A 26,616-nucleotide genomic window follows, 5' to 3' on the forward strand; every position below is an offset into this window, starting at 1 on the left:
TGATTCAAGCCTATAACCTCAGATTTCTGCCTAGGGAAAAATGAAGTGCTTCATGTTTTCCTGCCCAAGGCATCATGAGTTGTGAAGACGAGTGATCATCATGAAGCTCATTAGGGGCATAGTCCAGAATACCTATAAAGTCCATTTTAAAAAGGCAGGGGGTGGGGGCGTTTATAAACCCTAAACTTACGGTTTCTGCTTTGATCATCTTCCAAGCTTTTGGGGCTGGCAAAACTGAACAAAAGGCTTCCAGTATTTCCTGTTTTGACCATGCCAAAACGTCTGTTGAAGCAGTCTGGTGGCATGTTGGTGCTTCTGGTCCCAGATGAACAAAAGAGCGTGGTTGTGCAAAATCAAATGATAAAGACCAACCTATATCTTTTAAGACTAAAGTGTGGACTGAATTTCTACTTCTGCCTTTCAATATGAAAAGAACTAAATGGTACATACAGCTAACTGGAGTAGGGTTTCAATGCTTTACAAAGGGGCAGAACTAACATGACTTTTGTTATGGTTTACATTAGGTGTTATTGGAAACAACAAAGCTATAGGAAAATACATCACAACTATGATCTTTCTGTATTTTGCCTGCCTCCTTCCATCCATTGCATTCGGGTCACTCAATGATGAAAATACCCGAGGAGCTATTGGTAAGTTTATCAGTTTTGTGCATCTGTTATAGGATTTCATGTATTCAAACTGGGTAGCTCTGGTCACAGAAAGTTTTGATAGCTTTTATTTACTAAAAAAACACCACTGGAGGTTTTTCTAATTGTTACGTTCGTGACTTTTTCTCAGAAGACTGGAAAAGTTGAACACTGCTTTGGGTAGTACCATCTGACTTGACTGATACAGATAGATGCTGCTCTATTTTTAAATGATGCTTGCTTTATAACTAGTTATCTGTATATGTTTCCTAGTGCAAGCTCCTGTGCTTTTGATCTGAATTTGATTGCCAGTATCCAAACTACTAGTATAGCAGATGATGCTTTGCTCTATCCCAGTTGTGGCCCTGAAGCAATTCATACTGCTGTTACAGTTCATCGGAGCATTAGTCGCAATCTTTTCCTGAAGGCCTCCACAAACACTGGTTATGTTTTTATAGCTGTTTAAAATAAATAAATTAAAACCAAACAAACAAAAAAAAGAGCACAACACCCTCCCACCCAAACAAAAAACCCCAAGCCAAACAAAAAAACCCCTCAACTTTCATAGTTCAACATCTGGAAACCTGATGGCATCCTAAATTATTGGTACAAGTTTGCAGGCAAAGGGTCATTTTCTTGCTTTCACAATGTCTCACCTCTATACTTTCTAAGCATTGCTTTTACTCGTTAGTGCTGGGCTTCTATGCCCTGTGAATGTTCCTTGGTTAGGGAAGCGTTGGTTAAAAACCCTGTTTGTTTCCATCCTTCCTAATTACTCTAGATGTGCAGAAGACAATCGTTGGCCAGTGTATTGGAGGGCTGCTTTACGCGCTCTTTTCGGGGCAACCTCTAGTTGTACTCCTAACTACGGCTCCTTTAGCGCTCTATATTAATGGTAAGTCTATTAAACTTGTACGTCAGGGGACCGACGCGATTGCGATAGGTGGAGTGTGACTTTGTATGAGAACCTTGCGATCCTGTTGGTGATTTAGTTGCATTTGTTTAATAAATCAAAACTAAAGGGCTGCTTCTGGTGCTGAGGGGGAGGGGAGGAATTTGATTCAGGTTTAGTTAAAGTTGGTTTCCAAAGGAATCATTTTGCATAGAAGAACATTTCGTGAGAATAAACATTTCTTCTGCTTCAAAGAAGAAATCTTCATCTGATGCATTTCTCATACGGCTGCATTTAACCAACTTGAGGATAAGAGCCTGAGACAAAGCTTTTTGTTTTTCTTTGTTTTTTTTATAGTGGTCTTTCAAGGTGTGATCAACAGCTTTCCAGTTATGGCTACAAGCTGATATTACTGAGCCAGAGGTGTAAAGGTTCAAACTCAATAGCTATAGGGACAGTCAGATGGGCTATGACTAGTTTGGAAGGTTTAAGACATGAGGTTTTGTCCACAATGCAGTGACTGAGTAAACATGGTGCAAAAGCATGGATGGAGATCCCTTGCTCAACAGCATCCCAAAATGTCAGTGAGAGCAAATTCTAAGGGCTGATTTTGTGGCCTTGATCCCTAGGAAAGATGCTTTGAGCTGTGTTGGGAGAAAGTTTTCCAAGTGCTTCTCCCTGTTTCTAGTGGAGAAAAGGGGAGGGAGGAGAATTACTTGGGTTGGCCCAGTGTTCACATGGGAGAGTAAAACAGGGTTGTAATGCTATCTGCCATAAGTACGTTGCAGTGAAGTCTTGAAATTGTTTCTTTTTGCCATCAAGCAGATGAGAATCACAGGGTGTTAATGACAGAAGTTTAATCTGACACGTGAATGATTCATTTTTACAGTCATCCGAGGAATCTGTGATGACTACAACTTGGATTTCAGTGCTTTCTATGCCTGGATTGGACTGTGGAACAGCTTTTTCCTTGTGATGTACTCCCTCTTTAATTTCAGTCTTCTGATGAAGCTCTTTAAAAGGTAGCTATTTTCAAGAAGTCATATTTTGATCAGATTATTCAGCAAATGGAAAAATTATACATTCCACAAGCTCCTTAATTACAAACTTGCTGCCAAATGTATTTTGCGAGATGAGGCTAGTATCATTTCAGCTTATTGTTCCAGCTTGAAAGAAGCTTTTAAAGATTCACTGGGTTTTGTTTCTTGAGTTGGAGCCTAACTAAAATTGGTATATTTTCATGTAAATGCATGAATATGCTGATTTTCCTTTGAATGGAGTTGAATGCAGACTCTGCTAATGGCTATATTAATTTCTGGGTTTTTTCCACAGGTCAACAGAAGAAATAATTGCACTTTTTATATCCATCACATTTGTGCTTGATGCCTTCAAAGGCATTATTAAAGGTAAGTCTTGCAACAATGTTTTTTAGTGCAGATCTCTGTTTCGCTTCCATGTCAAAGGGAAATACAAGGCTGCAAATACGCATGGTGTTTGCTTGTTCCATGTTCCTGCAGGGTCTTCAGGAAAAAAAATGAGTGTGTGAGATTGAAGCAGCCCTGTGTCAGCAGTTTACCTGGATGTGCAGAATTTCTATCAGCTCAAATTTCAGTTAGCTGGGATAAAATTAGTGCCTTAACAAATGGACAAATCACATTAATCTTGCTGTGAGCCTTCTTCCGATACCAGTCTCTTTGGTCCTGGCAAAAGAAAAAAAAGTCCAACTTAAATGCAGTGCATCTAGACCTCTTTCCTTGCCACGTTATTAAAACTACATGGAGGGGAGTTGAAAGATGGGTTGAGATTGCCCATTCGTAGTGAGGTCTAAGACCCTTCTTTAATGGCAACATAAGGACTGCAGCACCAGTGTGCTCCTAAAGCTATTCTGCCCTTTCCAGCCACCTGGTCCCCATTTCTAGCTTAAGTTCTAGGTGAGTATCCATGAGCAGCCTTGGGGTTTAACAAATTTCTTTGGCACCTCTTCCTCCTGATCAGGATTGACAGGAGGTATTTGTGAAGGTAAAAGATGTTAGTAGAAATGCCACGTGAATGGCAACGTTTATGTTCGTCCCAGTGAGGAGTTGACCAAGTCTACATTCCTTGTTTGTTACGACCTGTTGTCCAGCAGCACCAAGTTTGGGCTATCCCCTGAAAATCCTTCAGGACATCCCTAAGCACACTGAGCACATCCCTTGTTTTAAAGATCCTCAGGCTTGGCTCATTATGGTATCTTGTATGCAAGAAGAACACCTTCAAAGAGCAGGTTTGACACTGCAAAGCAATTTGAAGTGAGATATTTCCTCGCTTCATTGGGAATCCTTAATTTGGCTCCTTGAGTATATGCTTTGATTGTGCAATCAGAGGGTTTTTTCTTCTCTGCAGAACACCTGCATCTTTCAAATATCCTGCTTAGACAAAGCTTGGTGTAGGAGAAGCTGTTCTGGGATGCTTTGCTTTCTCCTTGCTCACTATGTAGGTGTGAGCTTTGCTTAATGCGAGCTGTTAGTGCCCTGTTCTGGAGGCATGAGACGGTCTCCCTGTGGCACTAAGGTGTTCCTCAACAGAATATTTAGTTTTTACAGAGCAGTTAGCAAATGCAAATGTTCACAGTGCTTCTGTAGTAGAGAGCTGACTTCCCATAGCAGGGGAATGAGGTGCAGGTTAAAGGTACAGGAAGCATCCACTGATCTCAGGTGCCAGACTTTCAGGAATATGCAGTAATACCTCAGAGTATTGCAATGGGGACAGGAGAGGATCCTGGAAGTTAATTAGTGTAATTAGCGAATTAGTGTAATTTTCCCTTGTACTTGGGAAGGGCTGAGTTTATAGGACCAATGGTAATAAAATCAAACCAAGACTCCACTCGTTTGCCAGCTCATGTTGGCTTGAGCTGCATCTGGGAGCGTTCAGTGCATCAACAGATGGGACCCCAGGTCCAGCCACGTTCCCAGGTGCGGAAGGGCACTGATGCTGGCAGGCACGGACTTTATCCCTAACCCCCTCTCACTGCTCGTATTTAAACACGTGACACCAGTGCAGCTCGCGGCCGCAGGCTCGTCTTTCTTGCATTTCTGTTTTGTAGTAGGAGGTGATGGTTGCTGCTGCCATCTCCCCCTCCCACGCAAAACTTCAGCTGAGTGGTTAAGTAGGAAAAGAAAGCTGGTACTGTGCTGTTAAACGTGTCCTGGTAACAGCTAGCCAGCTGACAGTGATGTTGGGCTTCCTTAGTGCCAAGGGATGCGCTGCTCTTGCTCAGATGTTTTTGTAAGGTGCCCGTACATGTGCAGGAAAGAAGGGGGGAGGGATGCAATACCGTACAGAGGAATCGAGCCATGTGCATTCACGCTATCCCAGTGACACTTTGTTTTTGCCGTGTGGCCCAGCCACCGAAGCTGTGTTTGTTTGATCTTGACATCTGCACTCTGCAGGAAACGGCGGTGAACGGGCTGAAGCAAACAAAGCGAGTTAATGTTGTTGGAGGGAGCTTGAGCGTGCACTAGGCTTGAGAATGGCTCTGTTTCAGTGAAGGCACCACCTGCTTTGCTGCTCTCGCTGAACATGGGCAGTAAGATTCACTTCGCTCTGTTATAAAAACAAACTCTAAATCTGCAGGAATCAAATACTTTATAGCAAGTCTGTGGTGCAGGACAAAGGCCTCCACTAGCAATCTTGGCATGCTCTCGTTGCTTTAACTAAAAAACAAGAGTAGAGTAAATGTTTCTTCCCCTATATCCCGGATTGAGTGGAGCAATCCTACCTGGTTTTGAGGTGGCTGCAAACTGGATTGCAGCCTGAAAGGTAGTGTACATAGACGTAGTCAGGCTGAACGCAGTGCACCAAAGACGTGCTCAGCCCTAAATGTATCATTGCAATATAGCCCCGTGTGGGGAAACTGAGAAAATCCACAAGACCGCCCCAGAAACTACCTTGTTTCTTATTCGTTCGAGTCCAAATCTAAATACAGAGGCATGCCAATACATTCTGCATAGTTGCCGAGTTGTATGTGCTGTCGGTTTAATTGTATACTTGGTAATTGTGCGTGTCTCTAGGACTTAGTAACGCTTAGGGTCAGCTCAGATGGTGGACAGGCTTTTAGCCCTGGCCAGCTGCTAATCGCCAGGAAATACTGCCATGATCATTTCTGTTATGACAAAAGTGTCCTTTAACGTTCAGAGCCGGAAACAGCAAATCCTCCAACAACCTGTTCTGTGCTGGTGTGCGGGTCATGGCGCAGTGCTCTGTGCCTCAGTTTACCTGTTTGCAAAGCAGGTGTGGGTGTCCTGCCTGGGCTAGACACAGCTGTGAGGATGGAGGGAGGAAATGATAGCAGAGCCTCTTCCGTAGCACGCGATGCAGAAATACACAGTGCTAACGGAGGTCGTGATGAGATTGCTCCTTACTGGGGGAACCTTTCTCGTGCTTTAAAAGTGCAATGATCTTCTCATTTCTGGCTGCTGCTGAGAGCAAAAGGAAAGGTTAAATCTTGAACTTGTAAACCTTCTATCATCTTTAAATTTATATACAGAAGTATTGAATGTGAAGTAACCGGTCTTTTTTTCTTGTGACCTTCATGCCCTATTGACCCCATCCATTTGTCAAATGCCCGGACTCCTTTAAAAACATCAAGGTGGTACAAGAAGGGTTATTACCACTGTTAAAATGGCAGCAATGCCTAAACATGGGGCATTTTACATTGGGGTGAGCTCCAAACCAGCAATAACACAAACTGTGCTTTGGCCAAACCCAAGCTGGTTGCAAATACTAGTTGTGCTTTGCAAGAATGCTTACAGTTTGTTTTCCTCGTTTTCAAATGTTTACATTTATAGAGTTTTTTGCCTGTTTTCCCTGTAGCTGCTGCAGATAGAAAAGCTGAGGTGCTTGGGGTTTTCAGAAACTTGATTATTATTTAGGGATAGAGGGAAATCTTATGAGGAGCATTATAGCTTAAGCTTCAGATTGTTGTATTTTTGCCTAAAGAGGATGGTCTTGCCCTAAACTGTTGAGCCTCCTAATGCAAAGCTTGAAGGGATGCTTTGACTAAAATGAAGAAAGGTAGAGGGACTGCAAAGCTCTGACATGGTGGTTTCCATCCTCTTGTATCTCCCCACTGGTGTGGGGGAGAGCGGGTGCTGCCTGCTGCCATCTGATCACATAACATGGGAGTATCAAGGCTCCAAAGCCCAACTCCCATCTTCTGTTTTTACTTGCTCCTTGTGGCACCTCCAGCTCTTGTTCCCAAAAGAGGTGAAATCATCCTAACACAGCGTTTATACGCTTGAAACCAGCCAATGCCATAGAAATGGGAACGCGACTGTCTAAGTGCTCAAGAGCAAGAGTGTATTTACAACTGTTAATTACTTATATAAATGCCTCTGAACTAACCTAATACCTTTACGGACAGTTCCAGAGGCATTACTGGGTGTTTCACTTGCACGGGTTTACTTCAGGTGCTCTGTAACTCTTTCAATTTGCAGTGTAAATTTAAATGTTCTGCCAGGTTTTGCATATCATCAACACTTACCTTTAAAATCTGGACCAGCCTTGGAGGAAAAGTAATTACTGTACATTTTGCAGTCCACTTAAAGATCTGTGCAGCCTGGCTGCTCTTAATTTTCTCAGAGATCCTGACGGAATTTTTTTACCAGGCTGCTGAAAGTAGGTGTCTTTATAGATTATAGTGTGTCTTTATAGAATAGTTTGGGTTGGAAGGGAGATATATATGTGTATGTGTGTATATATAAAAATAAAAAAAGCAGTGATTCTAGTGCTAGGAACAAAATCACATAAATAATTAGTGCTGGAAGTCCTTAAGAGTTAAACGTGTTGCTTTAGTTCAATTTAACTTCTACCTGTTAAAGTAAGTGAAAAATAAATTGATAAAGTGCTGGCTTCGTAAGAGAAGCAGCTCTCCCGATTTCTTTTCACTGGTTTGAGGGGTAGAGCTATAAACCTGGTGAAGCATAATGTTGATACTGCATGGTCAAGCAAGAAAGAACCACTTTGTTTTACTTGCTTTGATTGTCACAAACCTGTCCTAATGCTTGCCTGTTGGTTGTTTGTACAGTTTTTAAGAAATATTACTACCATGGGCGCACAGGAGACAGTTACTTGGAAAAAGCACGAACTGATGCTATTCCAAGCCTCGGCATCAATACCACCTTCTTGATGAATTCATCAGTGAGCAGATCCATGTCCCTAGAGAATCAAACAGGCACGCATGATGTGCATTATGGACGTGAAACTGCCGTCCTTAGTCTCATGTTGATGTTGGGTACCCTTTGGCTTGGTCATACGCTCTATCAGTTTAAGAAAAGGTGAGTTACTTCAGTCTTAGAGCTCAGACTACTGATTATTTCATATTACCTGTGAGGAGTTGCTAATGGTTTAGATCTTCAAGTTTGTAACCCAGAAAAATCAGGTGGAACTCTTCCATTAGTGGCAGTGGAAGCCAAAGCCAGAGATGGACTTGGCTGGCCACCTGGAAAATGTTAGCAGCAGAACAAAATGTTCGGTCGCTGGACGATGCCCTTCCGTATTTGGTTTGGCGTCGCAAGTGACTTTTTAGAAAGCTTTGGGTGAACCATGTATTTCATGTTGGAACTCCTGTAACTCCCCCCAAATAGGCATCGAACTGTTTTGGGGGGCAGAAATCCCTGATGGTCCTGGAAGGTCTACTGGGGAATGTACCTTTAGTGTGCTCTTTGGAGTCAAATGCCCAGCTCCAATGTGGGTTTTACTCCCATTGCCCTTAAAACTCTTCATTTGAAATGCTTGAGTAAGGAGTTAAACTAAAATGGAAATGAGACACAAATTGGTGCTTGGAAGGCTTTTTTTTAGCTTGCATCTTAGTTTCTTGTTTCTTTATGGGTTTTTCTTACACATTCATCAATCTCAAAGGTCCTATAGATTCCAGAAGATTTAAAGCTAAATTAAAGACTAATTCTTCACTCCAAATATCTCTTTAGAATTGCAAGATTGGACTGAATTTTCACTTGTTAAAGCATTAACAGTATCTGGATTGAGAAATTGTCCCTACAGTATGGTGTTGATAGAAATTTTTTGTCTTTAAATTGCAGCCCATATTTGCATGCGAGAGTACGTGAAATTCTGTCCGACTGTGCCTTACCGATTTCGGTTCTGACTTTCTCTGTTGTGGGTTCCTATATCTTCAAGGAAATCGAAAGTAAGTTATATTTTCATTCTTGGGAATACTGGGGGAAGCTATTTAGGGTGTATGAAAGAGAGACATGAAATCCCAGGAAGGTTTTGCTAAAAAATAGCAAATTTCTTCCATATAATTTCACCAATACTGTGTGTACCTTCCACCACCCCAAGAGCTCAGATTTCCTCCATATTATATTTGATTCATTCAAAACCCTAATCAAATGAGATTGAGTTGAAGTTTTTTCTCTAGATAAATTATTCCATTGTGTCTTTCAATTTCAATGTAAGAGATACAATACTTTAAATTACAATAAAGATGATCAACAATTTCTGGCAAAGAACAAAGGGCAGAGTAATTAGCAGGCAGGAAGGGTTGTTGCCAGTCATACAGACGTAGAGTTGATGATCCCAGTCTGTCCTCTTTGTCTCAGTTTACATTTTCCTAATTTAGGTGAAACGGTGCGGAGCATCTGGGCAGTTCTAAGTTATGCAAGGAAATCTAAAAATGAGACACCATTCATTGGCCAAATAGATCAGCTTTTCCATATCAGGAAGTGATAATGGGGACAGGAATTGCATTGTCCTGTGGTGACGTGAGTGGATGATGTGAGGAAATGTATGGAAACAAAGAAGAAATGGCTTTTTTTCTGTGATGGCCATTCCATCCCGTTGGATTGTAAAATGATGCGTGGCCATGTGTGATTTATCCCTAGTCGTGGATTTCTTCCAATGGCAGGGAAGTAGGGGCATTTTTTACTAAAATGCCTTGCACAGCTTGTTGGATATGAGGAAGTTTTAAACTGCCTCTGTCAGTTGATTAACTGAGCAGGAGGAGTATACTGCTAGTTAGAAACAAGGTTTTCTAATCTAAAAATGCCTCGCATCTGTGGAAAACAAGTTTCCCTCTTTTGTTTTGCTCAAATATATGTAATGCCTCGCTAGAACTAGCAGTAATCTGTCAAATCAGGATGGCAGCCAAGTTCTAAGAGGATGGAGGAAAAAATAAACAGCCGGATGAGCCCATCTTCTATGGCCTTCTGGCTCCCGCATGCCAGAGTATCACGCCTGGTTTGCTGCCTTGTTTCCCCATTGTTCATGGTGTGGGTAAAATGTTACTTGAGTCCATGTGGATGGTTGGACAAGAAGGTGCCTCCTAACATCATTCCCCTCCTTTTTCCAGTGTCCAAATTTAACTACAACCCATCTGAGAGCTTGTTTGTGCTGGCCCCGGTCCAGTCCCTCTCCATCGGGTCAGTGATGAGTGCCATGGGGCTGGGGTTCCTCCTGTCAATGCTCTTCTTCATAGAGCAGAACATCGTGGCATCGCTCACAAACGCACCGGAGAACAGGTAATGCTTTTGGTACTCTTCTTCCTCTGTGGAGGGATGTCCTTGAGTCTCTTCCCAGCGCTGCTTGTCCAAAGCTTGTCTGAATATCAGAAAAGATACTCGGGACATGTTCTTCAGAACTTCTGTTGTCACAGATGAAAGTAATTCTACTGCTTAACTCATCACAATCCCCAAAACCCAATGTTGTGGCAGTGAGTCAAAAATGCAAAGCATCAATGAGCTCATCACCTCAGCCTGTTTCTTTTTTGCCCATGTGTGAATGTTACGTAAATATTTTGTATGGTTTGAGGTCTGTGGATGTACCCCCCAGGTATTTAGAGAGCGTCTGACCCACGTGGACACTTTCACTGCTCTTGCAGTACAGAGAATTTTTTGAAAATGAAAAGTCAGTGACCTGCATAAATGTCGCTGGATGATATGCTGCAGTTGAGCATCAAAAAAGAGGTGTTTGGAGCTGTTAGTCTCCAATTGAAAAGGTGGAAGTGAACTAAACCAGTATGTCTAATGTCTGATAGGTCTGATTTATGTGCAAACTTGAGTCGAGATGTTGCACTATTAAAATATTCCCTCTGATGTTTTTGTGCCAACTGCAATCAGATATGATATCAAGAATGAATGTGTATGACTCTTCCAGGGAAACCACCATGTCTCGGAGGATTTTTTGCTAATGTAATGCGTGGGAGGGTTCTCTCCCTGCATAACATAGATTAGCATTCTCCATGTTGTAGCTGGAGTGATGCTGAATTAGGGGAGAGAAGACAAGCTCAAATTCAGTTATGCCAATTTGGTTTTCTTTGACCAGTTGATTTTCCCCCCCACCCCTCTTATCCTTATTATATCCCTTTAAAGTGTTGCATAAATCTGTAATGTAAGTGGGTCATCTCTTTCCTGATGTGAGTTTCTTCTAAACTTCTGGTGTTTTCCACTAGGGTGTCTTTTAAGGAATGTAGAATATTCTTTGGTCTTCTTCATAGTGTTTTTCATAACAGTTTATGCTAATCAGGTATCAGGGCATGGGGTTTTAGAGGCTGAAAAACTAGGACTTGATACCTTCTGTTTGTGGTACCATCACAGAATAAAAATACCATCGTTTATACCAGCCAAATAGAAAACATGCTGTTTGGTGTCTTACCAATGTAGTGATTTCCTTTGTGTAGAAAAAACAAGGAAAATATGATGCTTGCCTGGAAGCACACTGATCTGCTTTGGTAAAGAATAATCAAAGCAAGCTTATGGGACAGTCCAAGGAATACTGGGCTGTGGTTGGGCGGTGTGAAGATAACTCAGGATAAGGTATCTAGATCTTTGTGCACTGAGATAGACAAGCTCAGTGGAGCTTATCCATTGGTCAAAGCAGGTGTATACCACATACAGTGCTGCAAGGCTGCTGAGACCAAAGAGTGTCCCAAGGGGACTAAAATGATGCTACTGTTAGAGGTATGGCCTTTGTACATAGAAAGCCCTCTGAAAAAGGGCAGACAGGACAATCAAATGATAACCCTGGGGATGCTGGAGATGCCTTTGCTCTGAGAAAGCAGCACGTGAGCAGGGGCCGTGCTTTCAAAGTGTGAGCCAACACAGGAAACGCGTTTACAATCCCACCCTTCCTGCCAGCACCTTCCAGCTTCAGAGGCATTGCAATGTAGACATCTACCTGACCTAGTCACCCCATGGCCTTCTCAGTCAATGGAGGTGAGCATTTCCAGTGAGACAAGTGTTTTTGTTCCAAAACCGAACCCCACCCAAGATTTTTGCTGCCTAAACAATGGGATCTGCTGTTCTTTGAGATAGACATTAGGCATGGATCTTTATGTACTGGGTCATGTCTACTAGCTCCATGCACCTTATCTTCTAGAGCATCTCGGGCGGCTCCAAGTCTCTGCTTAGGTATTGAACGGAGCTTGCTTGGGTGGCATTAAGACACCTAAATGGTGCTCCCTTTCCAGTTGATGGTGCCTGAGAGCAATTCAACTGATCCCTTGTGTTGTGTCAGGGTGAACACTGCTGTCTGCTTTGATGCCCAGGCAGAAACACAGCTGTAGACCTTTAAGTTAGGTATCAAAGTCCGAGAGCTGAATCCTTCCCCAGCCTTTTCGTAAACTTCACTCATGGCATCTGAGGAGTTGGTACCAGATAGGTGTATTCAGGAAAGGGGCAGACCTTTGCAAAAAAATGGCAAGGTTAAACTAGATGTGAGTTCAGTGTTAGCAGCTGCTCTCTGTGTAGTCATTGCAAAGTGAGCGTGAAGTAGTCAGCTTCCTTGGTGAAGGCTGCTGGTTTCCCCCTCCCCTAAGAAACAAAACGGAGAGGCTACCCTGCATTCACTAAAGTTAGCAGCATCCTCCAAGGAGGAGCTGAAGTTTAATGAATTCATTTCCCCTTTTCTTATCATGCAGTAGCAATTACATAATTAGGGGATTACTGCAGCATACTGAGCACATGTTCTGCTCGTGGGGGAGGAGAGAGATCAGGGTTAAAAACAAGACAGGTAGGAAACTTCAGTGTCAGTAGTTTGGCAACCTATGCCCAGGTTTCTAACCGCTCCCCACGTGGACTCTGCTAACAAGTATACCTGTATATTTTGAGTGGACTCTGCAATACATGTAGCAGTGAAACACTGAAATTTTCATGGGCTGTTATTTTAGTGGGTTGCCTTTCTGCTCAGCGTTGTTCTTTCTAGGAGATGACTGCTTTGGGAGCAAACTATCAAGTTTCATTACCTTTCATGTTCATGTAACGAAGGCTGTAAAGCAGGAGGAGTGTGAAATCGCTCTGTGCACGGAAGCGCACTTCAGTGTTTAGCATTCGAGCTCAGGTTCAGCAAGGGCAGCCCGTTACCGTTTACACCGGGTGTAACTGCTGTCAACAAAAACCTCATTTCAGGTTGGTGAAGGGAACAGCTTATCACTGGGACCTCCTGCTCGTTGCGCTGATTAACACGGGCCTGTCCGTCTTTGGCCTCCCATGGATCCATGCTGCCTTTCCTCACTCCCCAATGCACGTCCGTGCCCTGGCCTACGTGGAGGAGAGGGTTGAAAATGGACACATCTATGAGACGTAAGTAGGAACCGCAAAGCTGTCCTGGATCTCTTTAGTTTCATTTGTGGTTTCCTAATCCTTTGGGTACAGTGAGTTACGTGGTTGAGGTAAGCTCAAGCTGTCGTCTTGAGAACCTGCAAGATGTAAAGGTGGAGGGAAGATTCACCAAATGAAGCCACCTCAGTCAGCATGACCTGTGACCCCGCTTCAGCCCCCTTCACCAAAGAGCTTGTTTCGGGACAGACACAAATTTATGCTCCTGTCAGTGGCTGGCAGCAGCCTGCAGGGATTCAATGCAAATTGTCCTCTGGAAGAGTCAGCCAAGGCCCTTTTTCAGGTTTATCCTTGTGGAGAGCTGAGGCGATGCTTTGGCCAGATCTTTCCACATGTCTTCACCAGAAAAAATCCAGTCTGATTCATTGCCTGAAACCTGTCTAGTGGTTATTACCAAGGGTAGGAAAAATGCACCATTATTTCAGAGCTCCCATAGCATCTTCCGCCACGTTTCAGGAAGGCGAGATGCTTATTAAATTCTCTTGTTTCTAAGCAAAAGCAACTGTGAAGCCATGCCTGGGTCGCAGCTTTCTATCCAAGACGAGCTTTTTTGCTGTTCTGTGTTGTCCAACGCACTCATATCGGAGACCTATTTAAAAAAGAATTAAAAACCTAATTTCTCGTGAAACCTGCTCCAGAATAGAGATTATCTGGTCTGTTTGATCTCAGTATGTTACAGTTGAGTGCTTTTAGCTCAGAAGTGGTAATTTCCACTCGCATGCCATTAGTTTTAATTATCCTGGCTTGGTTTCCATTTTCAGAGTTGCCACTTATCAAAAGTGAGGCTAAGTGGACATTTACTTTGGGGGATGGATTGGGTCTGTCTTTTAATTTCAGTCTCATCTTCATGCTGTTCTTAGTACCAGCTGGCCCAGCCCAACCTGGCACGGCTGCTTTTTGGGTTGGTGATGGACAGGTTTCACCTTCCATGTCTGGAAATTGCTGAATCCTGCTGCTCTCTGCAATGCTTTTACTGACCTGGGAGATCAGTCCCTTGGACTTTTATTCCCATTAGTATGTGTTGGTATTAGTTGTTCCCACAACTATATCTGTCTTGAATAAATGCTAAACCCTATTGCAAAAAAAGCAACTTAGTAATGAGTTCTGTAGGGTTTTAATCCATGCCCTTGCTCCTGGTGTCCATGATCTGCTCTGGGATACCTCTGCTCTCCATTTCTTTGTGAGACGCAGAATTTACACTTTGAAACCCATGTGCCAAGCCTACCTCACAGAATGACAGGGGTTGGAAGGGACCTCTGGAGATCATCTAGTCCAGCCCCCTGCCAGAGCAGGGTCACCCAGAGCAGGTTGCAGAGGAATGCGTCCAGGCGGATTTTGACTGTTTCCAGAGAAGGAGACTCCACAGCCTCTCTGGGCAGCTTGTTCCAGTGCTCTGCCACCCTCAGAGCAAAGAAGTTCCTCCTCATGTTTAGATGGAACTTCCTATGACCAAGTTTGTGCCCGTTACCTCTCGTCCTGTCACTGGGCACCACTGAAAAAAGACTGGCCCCATCCTCCTGGCACCCACCCCTGGAGTATTTATAAGCATTGATAAGATCCCCCTCAGTCTTCTCTTCCCCAGACTAAAAAGACCCAAGTCCCTCAGCCTTTCCTCCCAAGAAAGATGTTCCAGTCCCCTAATCATCTTCGTAGCCCTCCTGTGTCTTCTGTTGTCAATTTTAATACCTGGTGGCTTTTTTCCTGTTTTGCCACCCACTGTTTTTATTCTGCACTCTGGCTTTATCAAAGTCCTGTCTGAATTAAGGGCTACTTTCTGCCCTTGTTCTCTGCTCCTTCCCCCAGCTACCCAAAAAGAGAATCGGAGAGCCCTCTTTGGCCATGCTAACCTAGATATGGCTCCAGTGGTTATCCTGAAAGGGCTGAGGGATGCCCTAATCTCACTAAGCGTGTTCCCTCGCAGCACAGCTCTTCCTCTGCTGAAGGCAAATCGGTACGTAAATGAGTACCGTGAACTGGATATTGGGAGTGAAGAAGGGAACGAGGATTTCCTAGTTCTTTTGAACTCCTTTTGAGACCAAAGCTTTTTGCTTTCTGCAAAGCATTGAGCTATAAACAGGAGGCTCCGAGCAATGTTGTCATAGCCAGCTGTGCTGAGAAAGAAACCTACCGAAGCTCAGTTAGAAAATCATGAGCTCTTTCAGCACTGGCTCCCTTGGCAGGCTCCTTTCCTGCACTCCACTCAAAGCTCTCAGTGAGGATGATGATATAAACAAGAATAAAGATCTGTCACAATGAAAGCAAAATTTTTTTTCTCCCCTGTAGAGTAACCACTTGAGTTTTATGTGGCAATCTGCAAATAGGCTCTCATTACTCATATGGAGGAGGTTGGGAATGGCTAATCCTGTGCTAGCAGAATTTAAAGGGTTCTGGGGCAATGAGCCTGGATTATACTCTTTAATCTCCATTAGTTACTTCATTTCCATTGGAGCATAGCCTTTTTGGAGCTGTTTCCTAAAGGGCCAAACCAGATTCCAAACACATGCAAATTACTGGATTTCTTCTCTTGATTTCATGTGACTGTTCTTGAAGTCCTTACCCTGGAAATAAGAAAGGTGCTAGAATTGACAAAAGACTAATTTGAGGCTGGGAACTTCAGCTTTAAAGATATTAAGTTGGTCAATTATGAGCAATTTTAACTATGTTCTGATAAGAAATTCCAAACTATTTTAAGTGGTATTAGCAGGAGCTGACAGTAGCAGTTGCAGTACATCTTGTACGTGATCAAAGACTCTTCAGTGCTGCGATTGCTGCATCCCCAAGAGGTGACAGGCAGAAAACTTTATGAACTTCAAAAATCCATTACCGAAGGGCTGCTACTCTGAGCTGTTCTTGTACTTTGCAGACTTGCATCTGATTTGAAATGTGGTGGCTTCATATCTAATTTCGATCCTGAGCTTTTTGGTTTGCATGACTTCACTTGTGAGGAACCTAGCAGACTTGTGTGTGCTCAGATAGATGCTTGCAGGTCACAAGCATCCCCAGCAGTGGGTTAGATCTTTGTCTGAAATAGCAGAAATGCTCCCTCTGTAGCTTACCCAATGATGAAGCCAGGGGAACTCTTGCTGTACCTGGATAAGGCTAAATCAGTTAGTGCATCTTTTCACTCCTGCTTTCTCGACCATTTGAGAGGCTAGTAGTTGTTCTGGTAGCTCTGAAGTAGTCTGACGACTCCTTACTTAAATTACTCTGAATTAGTACTTGCAGTTGCACTTCAAGCTGCTTGGCTCTGTCATCGCGGAGACTTCTGTTCTGTGGTGATCCAGACCTGGAGGCAATGAAAAGGGTTCCAAACTATATCCACTGAGGTGATGTCCCAGTTCTTCCAGAGCTGGCAAGAGCAGTCTGGAGATAACTGAGTGGAGACAAGTGCTCTACTCTCCCTTGGCTTCTCTAGGCATTGGCAGGGACCTCTTGACATAGAAGACTTGCAAGAGGATCTGAACAAAATCTGTTTGGAAGGAGGAAAGCTGTGGTTTCTGCATTTTAAACCTAGCCAGAGGAAGGGAGGTTACTTAGAGGTTAACAGCTCTTGTGTCTCTTCTGTGCATCCTATCTTGGTAATCCTGGATAATACGTGCCACCTGGCCCGTTATTCACCAAGGAATTTAAGTGTTGTCCTCAGGACTCTCTGTACTGTTTGTGGTATCTGTTGTTCTTTAGGTCTCATGACTGCCCGTGTTAATTCTACCATGTTATCTAAATCCTGAGAGCAAGCCTTAGGCTGTTACCCTTTCCCTCTCTCTAAATACAGGTGTGGAAGGCTCCTTCAACCCCACCAGATTCATTATGCTCTTGAATGTATGAACAGATTTGAAGTTCAACCTGACCTTACTTATAAGCAAGACTCTCAAACTTAATATTGAAAGAATTCACTGGCAAGCAGTCTTCTTTAGGACAGAAGGGATTGCAAATTCCCAGCAGTGCATATGTAAAAGAGGGAAATCTATTTTGATAGATCTTGTGGCCGGCTTTTGTGTTAATCCTCAGAGTATTTTGTGTACAGGGTTAATTTGGAGTATGAGGTCTCGCATCCAGGGAATGAGCCCACTAAATGACACCAAAACAGCCTGTGACAAGAATTTCTCCTGCTAACGGGGGATTTACTCACTAGCTTATCCATTGAATTGGTGGATATATCTTCTCAAAGTTACATTAAGAATCCCCCTATTTCTCTATTTATCAGTAGTCTTGGAAGTTGAGGGTTTTCTTTCCTCCTGTTGTTTCTGGTAATTTATTTTTTTTAAACTAGAATGAGATGCTCACAGGTTTAGCTCAAGTGGAAAAAAAAAAAGAAAGCAACTTCCCCTCACCCCCCAAGTAGACTCTGAAAGTTGCTGCATGCTTTCCTGTCAGTCTTTTTTTTTTTTCCCCCATTAAAAAAAAAATCAATCTGTCAGCTCTGGAAAATTTGCATTAATTAATTACATGTTTTGCATGGTAATAGGCAATTTGCAGTGCAACTGCTATTATCCACAGCAGAATTAAATTTCTAGCTCCCTGCGTAGTGCTCTCAGCATTCCCTTCCATATAAACAAGGAGATCCTCCTATGCATCAAAAATGCTGACTCGCAGTCAAGAGTGCAGGCTTCTTTTACAAGAGGTTCATTAGTTTCCATAGAAGTCAATGAGCTTTCTTTTGGATAAAAGCCAATTGCATATGCACTGGGTAAATCGAGGAAAGGATTACTGCCCAGAAAGAAGATTCTTTTTTTTTTTTTTTTTTTTTTTTGCAATGTGCTAAACAGAATTAGTTTAGAGGGCAGTTTAGTTCAGGATAGGATCTGTGGAGCTTTGCAGAAGGGGAATTTGGCATTTTTCCAGCTGCTCTGTTTGAGCTGTGGATTAAGTGCCTGGCCTGGATCCAGCAGAGCTCTGCCTTCTCAGTGTCAGCACGGGGCCAGAAGTGCTGATCTCAGTGCAGTGGAGATGAGTTTCCCTTTCCCGAGCGGCACGTGTCCTGCACCTACGCAGAGTAGTGAGCCCCAGCAATAAGCTTACATGGATACTGGGATATTATCCTACTCCCCTAATCCCTGTTTTCTTGCTTTCAGGATTGTAAGCGTGAAGGAGACCCGGCTGACGAGTCTAGTGGCAAACTTCTTGGTTGGCCTCTCGCTCCTGCTCCTTCCTTTCCCTCTCCAGTGGATCCCAAAGCCGGTCCTCTATGGCCTCTTCCTCTACATCGCGTTGACCTCCATTGATGGGAACCAGCTCTTTGAAAGGGTGGCTCTTCTGCTCAAAGAACAGGTATGCAGACCGGGGCATCAGCCTGGTGGAACAGAGAAGGAAATTGTATTTATAACCTTAGCACCAAACTGTGCCGGGAGCTAACGTGGAAAGCTGCTGGTGTTGGGAATGGGGTTACTCCCAAAACTGACATCCTCAGGAGACTGATTTCCAACTCCAACCTGCGCTTTTCTCTGCAAAGAGGCAGTGAAACTTGATGTCTCTAGTTCAGCGCAGCTGCCACTGAGACATGAACAAGAGAAGTCTTTTTCTATTAAAGAGGACAAATGAGGGGGAGACTAATGCAGGGTCAAACAACAAAAGTGGCATGGTTATTGTTGGGTTAAAAAAAGGTGGTAGCTGAATTAATTGTTCATAGAATTGCACTTTATCTTACCTGTCTTTCAAATCCTGCATAAATTGCTTTCTGCTATTTCCCTGCCACAAAAGCATTTTAGCTTTCCTGTTCCAAGTGATGTCTTGGATATAATCCTTCTCTTTTCAGTCTGCTAAGAATTGCTCTGGAGACAAGCTCTCCAGAGGCAAAGACGAGTGCATGGATGGAGCCAGGATAGCTGCTACCAGTGAAGACACCCCCTAAACTGTGTAGAGTGCAAACCAAATATACATTCAAACAATGCCTTTTTAAAAAAAAAACAATTGCGCAAACTGTTGCTCGCTGAATGTAAGGTGTTTGTAAGTTTAAAAAACCCACTGTGTCATGTCAGCTGCAGAGTATATGCATTTTAAAAATAATAAAAAAAACATTAAAAAGCACATAATGTCAGTAAATGGTGATCTTTGATTTCCCCAACAAAGCTTCAGAAGAGGTAAAGTTTTTGCTGTATTTTACACTTTCATTTTGACTTGTGTGAAATACCACGAGATAGGATTTTAAATTCAAAGTGAAGTTACCTGCATTATTGAAACCCTTCTGATGTGGGATGAGAACAAATCTGGAAGGTCTGGTTTCAAGCCATCTCTATTACGAGTGCTAAGAAGGTGTTAGCTTGCAGTGTAGGTGGTACCTGGGAGCAATAACAAGTCTCCAGCTCACCTTCTCTTATGTAACTAGAGTCAAGGGCTTAATAAGCCCAAAATCTGGTTCTGCACCTCTGCTAATCTATCTTGATCTCTAATATTACATCCCAGAGGTTAAAACTGAAATCCGGGTAAAGACTGCATTTGTCATGTCCATTTTTGAACGAGGACTGAATAGTTACTGATGTATGTGGAATATTACTTCTGGGTTTAGTACAAATTATGTGTGGAATTTTCCAAGCTTCGGTTTGGGGAAAATTAAAATGTATTCTCAAATATGGAGATCTCCCTTTTCTGGAAACCTTTTAATGAGTCATGGCACAATCTGAAATCCATTGAGTCTGTATCGGTGCCAGCAGACAGTCGCTCATACTCTTCATTGATGTATAGACAGTGAGTCAAAGCCGGTGCTCAGACATGAGCAAGTAACTGTCAAAAGAAACCACGAGTGATATTTAGCCAATTAATGTCACTTTTTTCTCTTTTTTCTCAAAAATGAATAGTTTGAGTTGAGAAAGTCACTGCAGTCTACAGCCTCTTCCCAACCTTGTCTCCTGGTCTTCCCCCACGGCGGTTCAGCCAAGGAATGGGACCACCAGGGGCAAGCATGGAGTCTGATCGGCAAAGGACAGAAGGCTATAAAATAATGAGGAGCTGGGTTTCAGGTGGAGAAACCATCCAGCAGTAACAACACCCGAATGCATCTGCTTACCATCACCCCCTTGCACACCCCCACAGGCACTTCACATGATGCTGCAAAGCCCTGATAATCCTACTCAGGGGAATCTCATTACTGTACTTATCAAGATATTTTATTGCACTCCAGATGCTCCCAAAGGCAATCTTAGCTGTGTGGTGTGTCTTTTCTTCCCCAGGTTTCTAGCGCCCAGTCATCTTCTGTGTGTGGCTGCCAATGCTGTGGTTTAAGGCACTTGTTTTAACCCTACAAATCCTGCGTTCAGCTGTTGAACCTGTTAAGGACTCTGATGTTGATGCAGTGTGTGTGTAAACTGATGATTTCCTTAAAACCCTTGTGTTCAAAAGCCTGTGCCACATTCTGCAGTCACAAGTCCAGGTCGCTGCATATCTAACATGCAATTCTTCTCTTCCCAGACTGCTTATCCTCCGACGCATTACATCCGCAGAGTGCCCCAGAGGAAGATCCACTATTTCACAGGCTTGCAGGTCCTGCAGCTCCTCATCCTCTGTGGTTTTGGCATGTCACCGTTGCCCTACATGAAGATGATCTTCCCACTCATCATGATAGGGATGATCCCTATCAGGTACGAAGCTCTTCCAGGCAAAGCTTGGCTGTCTTTTTTTTTCCCCCTGTCTCCTGTGCCTTTTGTCTTCAGGCTTGGACTGCAGGAAGTCTGAGTGGTCTAGAAGGGCATCCAGTACTTCTCCAAGTAGCCAGATCCTGGAAGTGGGTGTTGGTGACCTCTTCTCCACCAGCTTCTCAGGCTTGAGGGGAGGAATAGTGCAGAGAGCCTGTGATTTCACTGATGCTGGGTGTTGTGCAAAGGGCTCTGGGCTGGCGGGTGCTTTTCTTACAGCTAGCAGAGAGGCAAGTAAGTCTCCTTTTGTAGTTTGTGAGATGCCCGATCTTCCTGAGAAGCTGTAGTCTGAGCCTTCACTCTAATCGTTTGATAATGTTCCTTATTGCTTTGCAATTTGATTTCCTAAGGCCTGTGCTCAGAGCAGAGCTAGAAACTTTTCCTAAGAGGAATCTTTATCTTGTATCCAGTGCTGTGGTGACTTTACAGACCTCCTGCACTGCTGAATGCCATTGCAAATGATCATTTAAGTCCAACTGGCCACATTTAGTCTTAAAATATATCTTTAAAATTGGGAGGACCCCGCAATATCTTGCAGTCTTGAGAGAGAATCACTAAGAAATTCAACTAATTTCTTCCTTAATGTTCATTAACAGTGACTGCCCGTCATTCTCCAGTTAAATCATTCATGGCTCTCCATCCTTTGGATATAATGAGAAGCCATAATAAGATCTTGGAAGGAACAGATCTGTTTCCAGTCCACTTGATTATTTTTAGGCCAGCATGGCATCCAGTGATATCTGGTTGTCTTTGAGCTTGCAGTCTCAGAGATTTTTCTGCCTGATCTTAAAGCTCTGGGCTACCAATGTGATAATCTGTAACGGCAGCTATTGTGGTGTTTTCCTTGGGTGATAAAGATGGGTCCAGTTCTTTCTAAAACAAAAGCAAATTTCAAAACCACCATAGCTTTCAGTAGGACCAGGTTAGAGCTATTTGGGGTGGATTTTTAAAGATAAACAAAAGCTTGGAAAACACTGAAATTACTGTTCCTATGGTAAGAGCCTCTCACCCACCCTTCACATAGGCGTCACTTTGCATGAGTGGTTAAGTGGCTGGTAAATACTTCAACTGTGTGCGGTGCTGGATGAGTGACTCTTGTGGGAATTGCAAGTCTCTGCACAGAGCAGCTCAGTACAGAAAAGAAAACGTGGGACACTCTTTGCCAAAGTATCGGGTGTAGTGTAATAAGCTAAATTAGTGTGGAGAGAGTGCTGTCAAAGAACCTGATTTTGTAATAAGAGCTAGATAATTTAGTGGTGCCAATATATCTTCTTTTCAGTAAATAAGGTACCGTCATCTTATACTAGCTCTGTTGCTAACTCATTTCTTTTTCCAGAGCAGCTTTTTCTAGTAGCTGGATAATCAGCCTTGCTGCTAAGGGGAAGATGGTGCTACCTGGCACAATACAGAAATTTGCCCTTGACTTTCCTTTCTCTGATATCTTTTGCCTTCATGTAGTTTCTGTGGGCTCTAGCCGAGAAGGCAGCACCATGATGCATGAGCTCTGTAGTTAACAATGACTTTTTCACACAGATTTGGCACTCTAAATAGATGAGACGGAGTAGAAGAAATGAAATATCTTTTCTGAGTTTTTTAAGAAGTGAAGGGAGGAAGAGGAGGTGGGAGAGTAGCCAGGGGTCAAAGTCAAGAATCAAACCCAGATGAGTGAGTCATGGCTCAGTGTCCCATGCAGACAACCAGCCCTGTTACTTGTTTGTCTCAAAGGCACATTTCCATCTGTCCAACAACATTGCACACATGATTTGCATTGTCAGTGGTGAGGGACCACCTTTTTCCACTGGTGTGGTGTTAATGTGAAAGATAATGGATTTCAATGGCTTCTCATTATTGCAGTGGAGAGCAACCTATTGGGAGAAAATGTGATCTCTTTGGGTCTCCTCAGTTCCTGGCTTTGATTCAGAGCTTTGGGGTGACTAGTTTTTGGTTACACTGTAATCCCTGCTCCGGGGAGTACTGAGGTTAAGGTTGCTCGAAGAGGAAGAATCTTCTTTCCAAGTTCTCTGTGATGCTTATCTGTGGTCCCATGGCTCTCAAGCATTTTATTTCATGACAGGTCTGTTTAAGCAGATCCTGGTACCTCTCAGTAGTAAGTGCTGTTTGGGATCTCTTGCATAGCTATTGAAAAGGCCCTTCCAAGTCTTAAACTGGCTTCTTAGTGCTTTGTGCCTTATTTTAACAGCTGAAGAATAGCTTCCTTGTTAAGCAAGGAAAAGTGTCAAACTAAATATGCAGTAGCATTTAATGAGAGCAACTTCATAGCATGTTGTTGCAGTGCCTTGCCTTTTTCATCCAAATATGTTAATTCATGAGGATGTTCTTGCAAACAAACAAATGAAAAACAAAAGTAAGGAAATTCACTGTCTCCATGATCCAGTGGAAACCAGACTCCAGGTAGGGATGGAGGATGAATGTCACAGCCCTGCTTAGCCTCTTGCCATGGTCTCAAGTCTTGCGGATATATTTGCTTCTCTAAAGGCCAAAGCTTGTGGAATGTCTATTAAAGCTTCTTTGTGGGAGAGCTGAAAGGAGTGACCTGGGGTACTTGGAGAACTGAGGAAGTGCAAGACAAATAGCCCACGTATGCAGGTCTTTGAGCCAGCCCTGTAAATTTAGGGGAGGGTGTCTCCTGTGAGCTCTCAGTGCTGGGTGTTGACAGTGGTGTGATGACCATAAAGCTGCATCAGGTGGGGTTTGTGTGTTGGGAAACTATAGGGAAAGTGGTGAAGAAAGTAGAAACTAGCAGTAAATGGTGATTCTTGGCAAAGTAACCCATCCGCTAGCATACTGGAGGCAGCAGGAAACTTTTGCCTGCCTCCCCAGCACAAACCAGGAGCATAGCTGTGGGTCGGGCGAGATGGTACATTTCTGGCACCATTAAGACTTTGGGGTGACAGAGTGCTCTAGGAAAGAGACTTTTCTCCTCTGAGGATGTTCTCTTTCCTCTTCAGCTGAAATGAGGAGGCTTCTTCCAGGAGGAGCTCCGCACTGTTATTCCTGTAAATGCTGTATTTGCTTGCAGGATTGGTTGTTTTTACTTTTCCCCCAGTTCGTCTCCTCTTCAGCTGGGTGAATCTGTTGTATGCATGGCCATGGACAAACTCAGCTGAGAGTCTTGGGACAGACAAACAGAATGTTAGGTGAATAAAAACAAGCTCTAATGCTATCTCTCTGGTTCCATCTTAGGTATAACCTGCTCCCTAGGATCATCGAAGCCAAGTACTTGGATGCTATGGATGCAGAGCATTAAACGAGGTCGTCTGCACACAGAACAGCGAGGACAGCTCTTTTGGAGTTGGAAGGCGGCTTTGCCGAGGCATAGAACAATCTATCTGCAGTTCTTTCTTTCACCACTTTCTTTCTGCTCTAATATGGCGTTGGTAATGCACACATATCAAAGACCAGTTGAGCGTTGAAGTGTCAGACCAAAACAGCCTTGGACTTGGGAGGCCGATGCTCTTTGGAGCTGTGAGGCAAGCAAGCTTTATGGAAATGCTACTTTCCGCATCCCAAACCTGGAAACCCCAAAGATCAGCATGTCCGTACAGTTGGAGCATGTGTTCTCAGAGTTGTCATTGTGTTCCCTTGTTTGAGGGGTGGGGGAAATCTCTTTCTTTTTTTATGCACCATGTCCCTTTCTTCCAAAACACTAAGGACAGCAACTGACCCTTCTTTTACAGGATGACAGTCCTGTTCTGGCCTTTGAATTCAATTTCCTGTGCATCCAGTATTCCCAAATTGGTATTCTGGGTGGGATGGCCTCATGTTAAACCACTGGTGTCTGGAGAGATGTCTGGCCATCTCTTCAGATTAGCAGGGTTGGAAACAGAGAGAATTTATTCTGATACAATCCGCGGCTTTGGATAAATATTTAATTCCTCCAAATGAGCTGGAAATGTTCAGAGGTTGGGCTCGCATGGTGATGTTGATGAAACCGCATCTGGGTCTAAAGCGATTTGGGAATTATTTTGGATCTTTCTACCTTTATTTCTCAGTAATCAAATACAGAAGTGTAGTTTTGCACAACTGCAACATTCTTGCTTGCACCCGCAGCCAGATGCTGAAACTTGTCGAAGGGCAGTTGTGTTAATGATTGCATATACATATGTACAGTAGTGCCTATGTGTACATATATACATATGGATTTGTGTATATATTTTGCATAGATATACAAATAGGCCTGATTCTTTCAAAATATCAAAAGTGTTTTGTGCAATCAGTGTTACCTGTGATGTCTTGACCATATACTTGTTCTCTGCTTCAGTGCTGCTTTTTTTCATTTGAGATATGGTCACTTTTTCCTTTTGAAGCTGCTCAGTTACTGTTTTTGTTCATGTGTTGCTTTATTCAAGGTGTTCCTTTGCTTTCTTCTTCCCATGGCTAGAGACCTTTATCATTCTGTCTTGATGCTCCAACATGTGAATTTTGCATTTAATTTTAATGTACAGCATGCAATGAAAGTTTTCCTCTTTCGCCTGATCGATATTTGTTGGTCATTTCATTGTTTCTGTTTTGTAGCTAATCTCCAGTTTTCCCCACTCCCAGACATTATATTATACTTCTGGATGAATCTAACTTCTGCTGTCTTTTTATATTTCAGTTTATTTAATTTTGCTTGTACTGTGGTCAGTTTTCTTATTTGGAGTACTGTGAAACAAGCTGCCCTTTAGTTCAGTGCTTGCCCTTTGCTGCGCACTACGGATCACAGGTAAAGTGTTAAGAAAAATGTGGACCTCTGAAGATAATGAACTTTCAAAACAGTAGAAACGAGGGAAGAAGAGTAATATAAAATGAAATGCAAATACATTATTAGCAGAGAGAAATGTTTCTCACCAATTGCTTGCCTGGTAAATGGTGCAGACTTTTTATCAGCACATGCCCTACTGATAGGCTGTTCCTCTGCATGGTGAGGAAGACCAACTCTGTAATGAGGGAGGAAGGCATTGGGTCAAAAGCTCCTTTGCTGAAACTAAGCCAGACTCAAGCCACTGAAGATTTGGTGTATTTGCGCTAAATATCAGATGGTATTTCGTCTTAATGTAGCTGCCTATGGCTTTAAAACATGTATGAAAAACTAAATTTTTATTTTCTTATGAAACCCTTCATCTTTGTATCGATACTTGATGGAGGAGAGCAGTAAGAGTGTTCCCAAGACCATGGCTAGTATCTCCTAGAGCAATCGCAGGGGAAAGCCCTCAGCTTAGCAAGCAAAACAGCATCGTGTGACCTCAAAAGCATGACTTTTGTGTTGCACCAACCAACTCATGTGGGACTGCTGAGAACTCTCAGGGTCAGGACGACCACCCCAATATGTCAAAGCAGGTAATGCCACGCATTTGGCTTTCAGTCAGTCATGGAGGCAGCGGGTGTAACTCATGCCATGTCTGATAAGTGGCGTGACAGCAGGTATAAATCTGTGCGTGGTTTCTGGCCACCTTCATCAGTATTTCCTAGCTTTTGAGTCATTTCTGTGGTGAGGTCACTAACAATTGTTACCAAGGTCTACGTGTAGAAACAGGAGGGCAAACAGGACTTCGGGGTAGTGCAAAGGCGGAGGCGGTAAAAGTATGTCTGATCTTCAGTCAACAGAAGAAGAGCAGGTGACAGCAAACAATTCAGTACCTGTTCTAAGACAGGGAGCGCAAAGGCCTGATGATGCTTAAATAACATGCTTTTCCCACGGATGTCAAAATATTTAACCAAAACTAGAATGAAAAGCATCATCCTGTGTTTGAGTAAGCTGTTAAATGCACGTGTCCTAGGGCTGCGTTTCTGGTGTCTCGGCTCTTGGCAGCAAGACATCACTCTGTGGGATGGTTTAAATCATA

General features: G+C 43.2%; 1 protein-coding gene across 2 annotated transcripts in view; it reads left to right on the forward strand.

Annotated features, from left to right (window-relative positions):
• SLC4A11 (solute carrier family 4 member 11) overlaps window positions 1–25,437 on the forward strand; it is a 141,941-nt gene extending 116,504 nt beyond the window's left edge. For both annotated transcript variants that reach the window (XM_059817689.1, XM_059817688.1), the window contains exons 10-20: window positions 525–650; window positions 1,429–1,542; window positions 2,429–2,561; window positions 2,872–2,945; window positions 7,604–7,853; window positions 8,616–8,722; window positions 9,884–10,052; window positions 12,936–13,109; window positions 18,218–18,413; window positions 20,547–20,716; window positions 23,975–25,437. In XM_059817689.1, coding sequence (XP_059673672.1) covers window positions 525–650; window positions 1,429–1,542; window positions 2,429–2,561; window positions 2,872–2,945; window positions 7,604–7,853; window positions 8,616–8,722; window positions 9,884–10,052; window positions 12,936–13,109; window positions 18,218–18,413; window positions 20,547–20,716; window positions 23,975–24,038 — 1,577 coding nt within the window. In that variant the 3' untranslated portion in view covers window positions 24,039–25,437. The remainder of the gene's footprint in view (window positions 1–524; window positions 651–1,428; window positions 1,543–2,428; window positions 2,562–2,871; window positions 2,946–7,603; window positions 7,854–8,615; window positions 8,723–9,883; window positions 10,053–12,935; window positions 13,110–18,217; window positions 18,414–20,546; window positions 20,717–23,974) is intronic.
• The last annotated feature ends 1,179 nt before the right edge of the window (window positions 25,438–26,616 follow it).

The sequence above is a fragment of the Gavia stellata genome, chromosome 5 (genome assembly GCF_030936135.1).
Source record: "Gavia stellata isolate bGavSte3 chromosome 5, bGavSte3.hap2, whole genome shotgun sequence".
Lineage (NCBI taxonomy): Eukaryota > Metazoa > Chordata > Aves > Gaviiformes > Gaviidae > Gavia > Gavia stellata.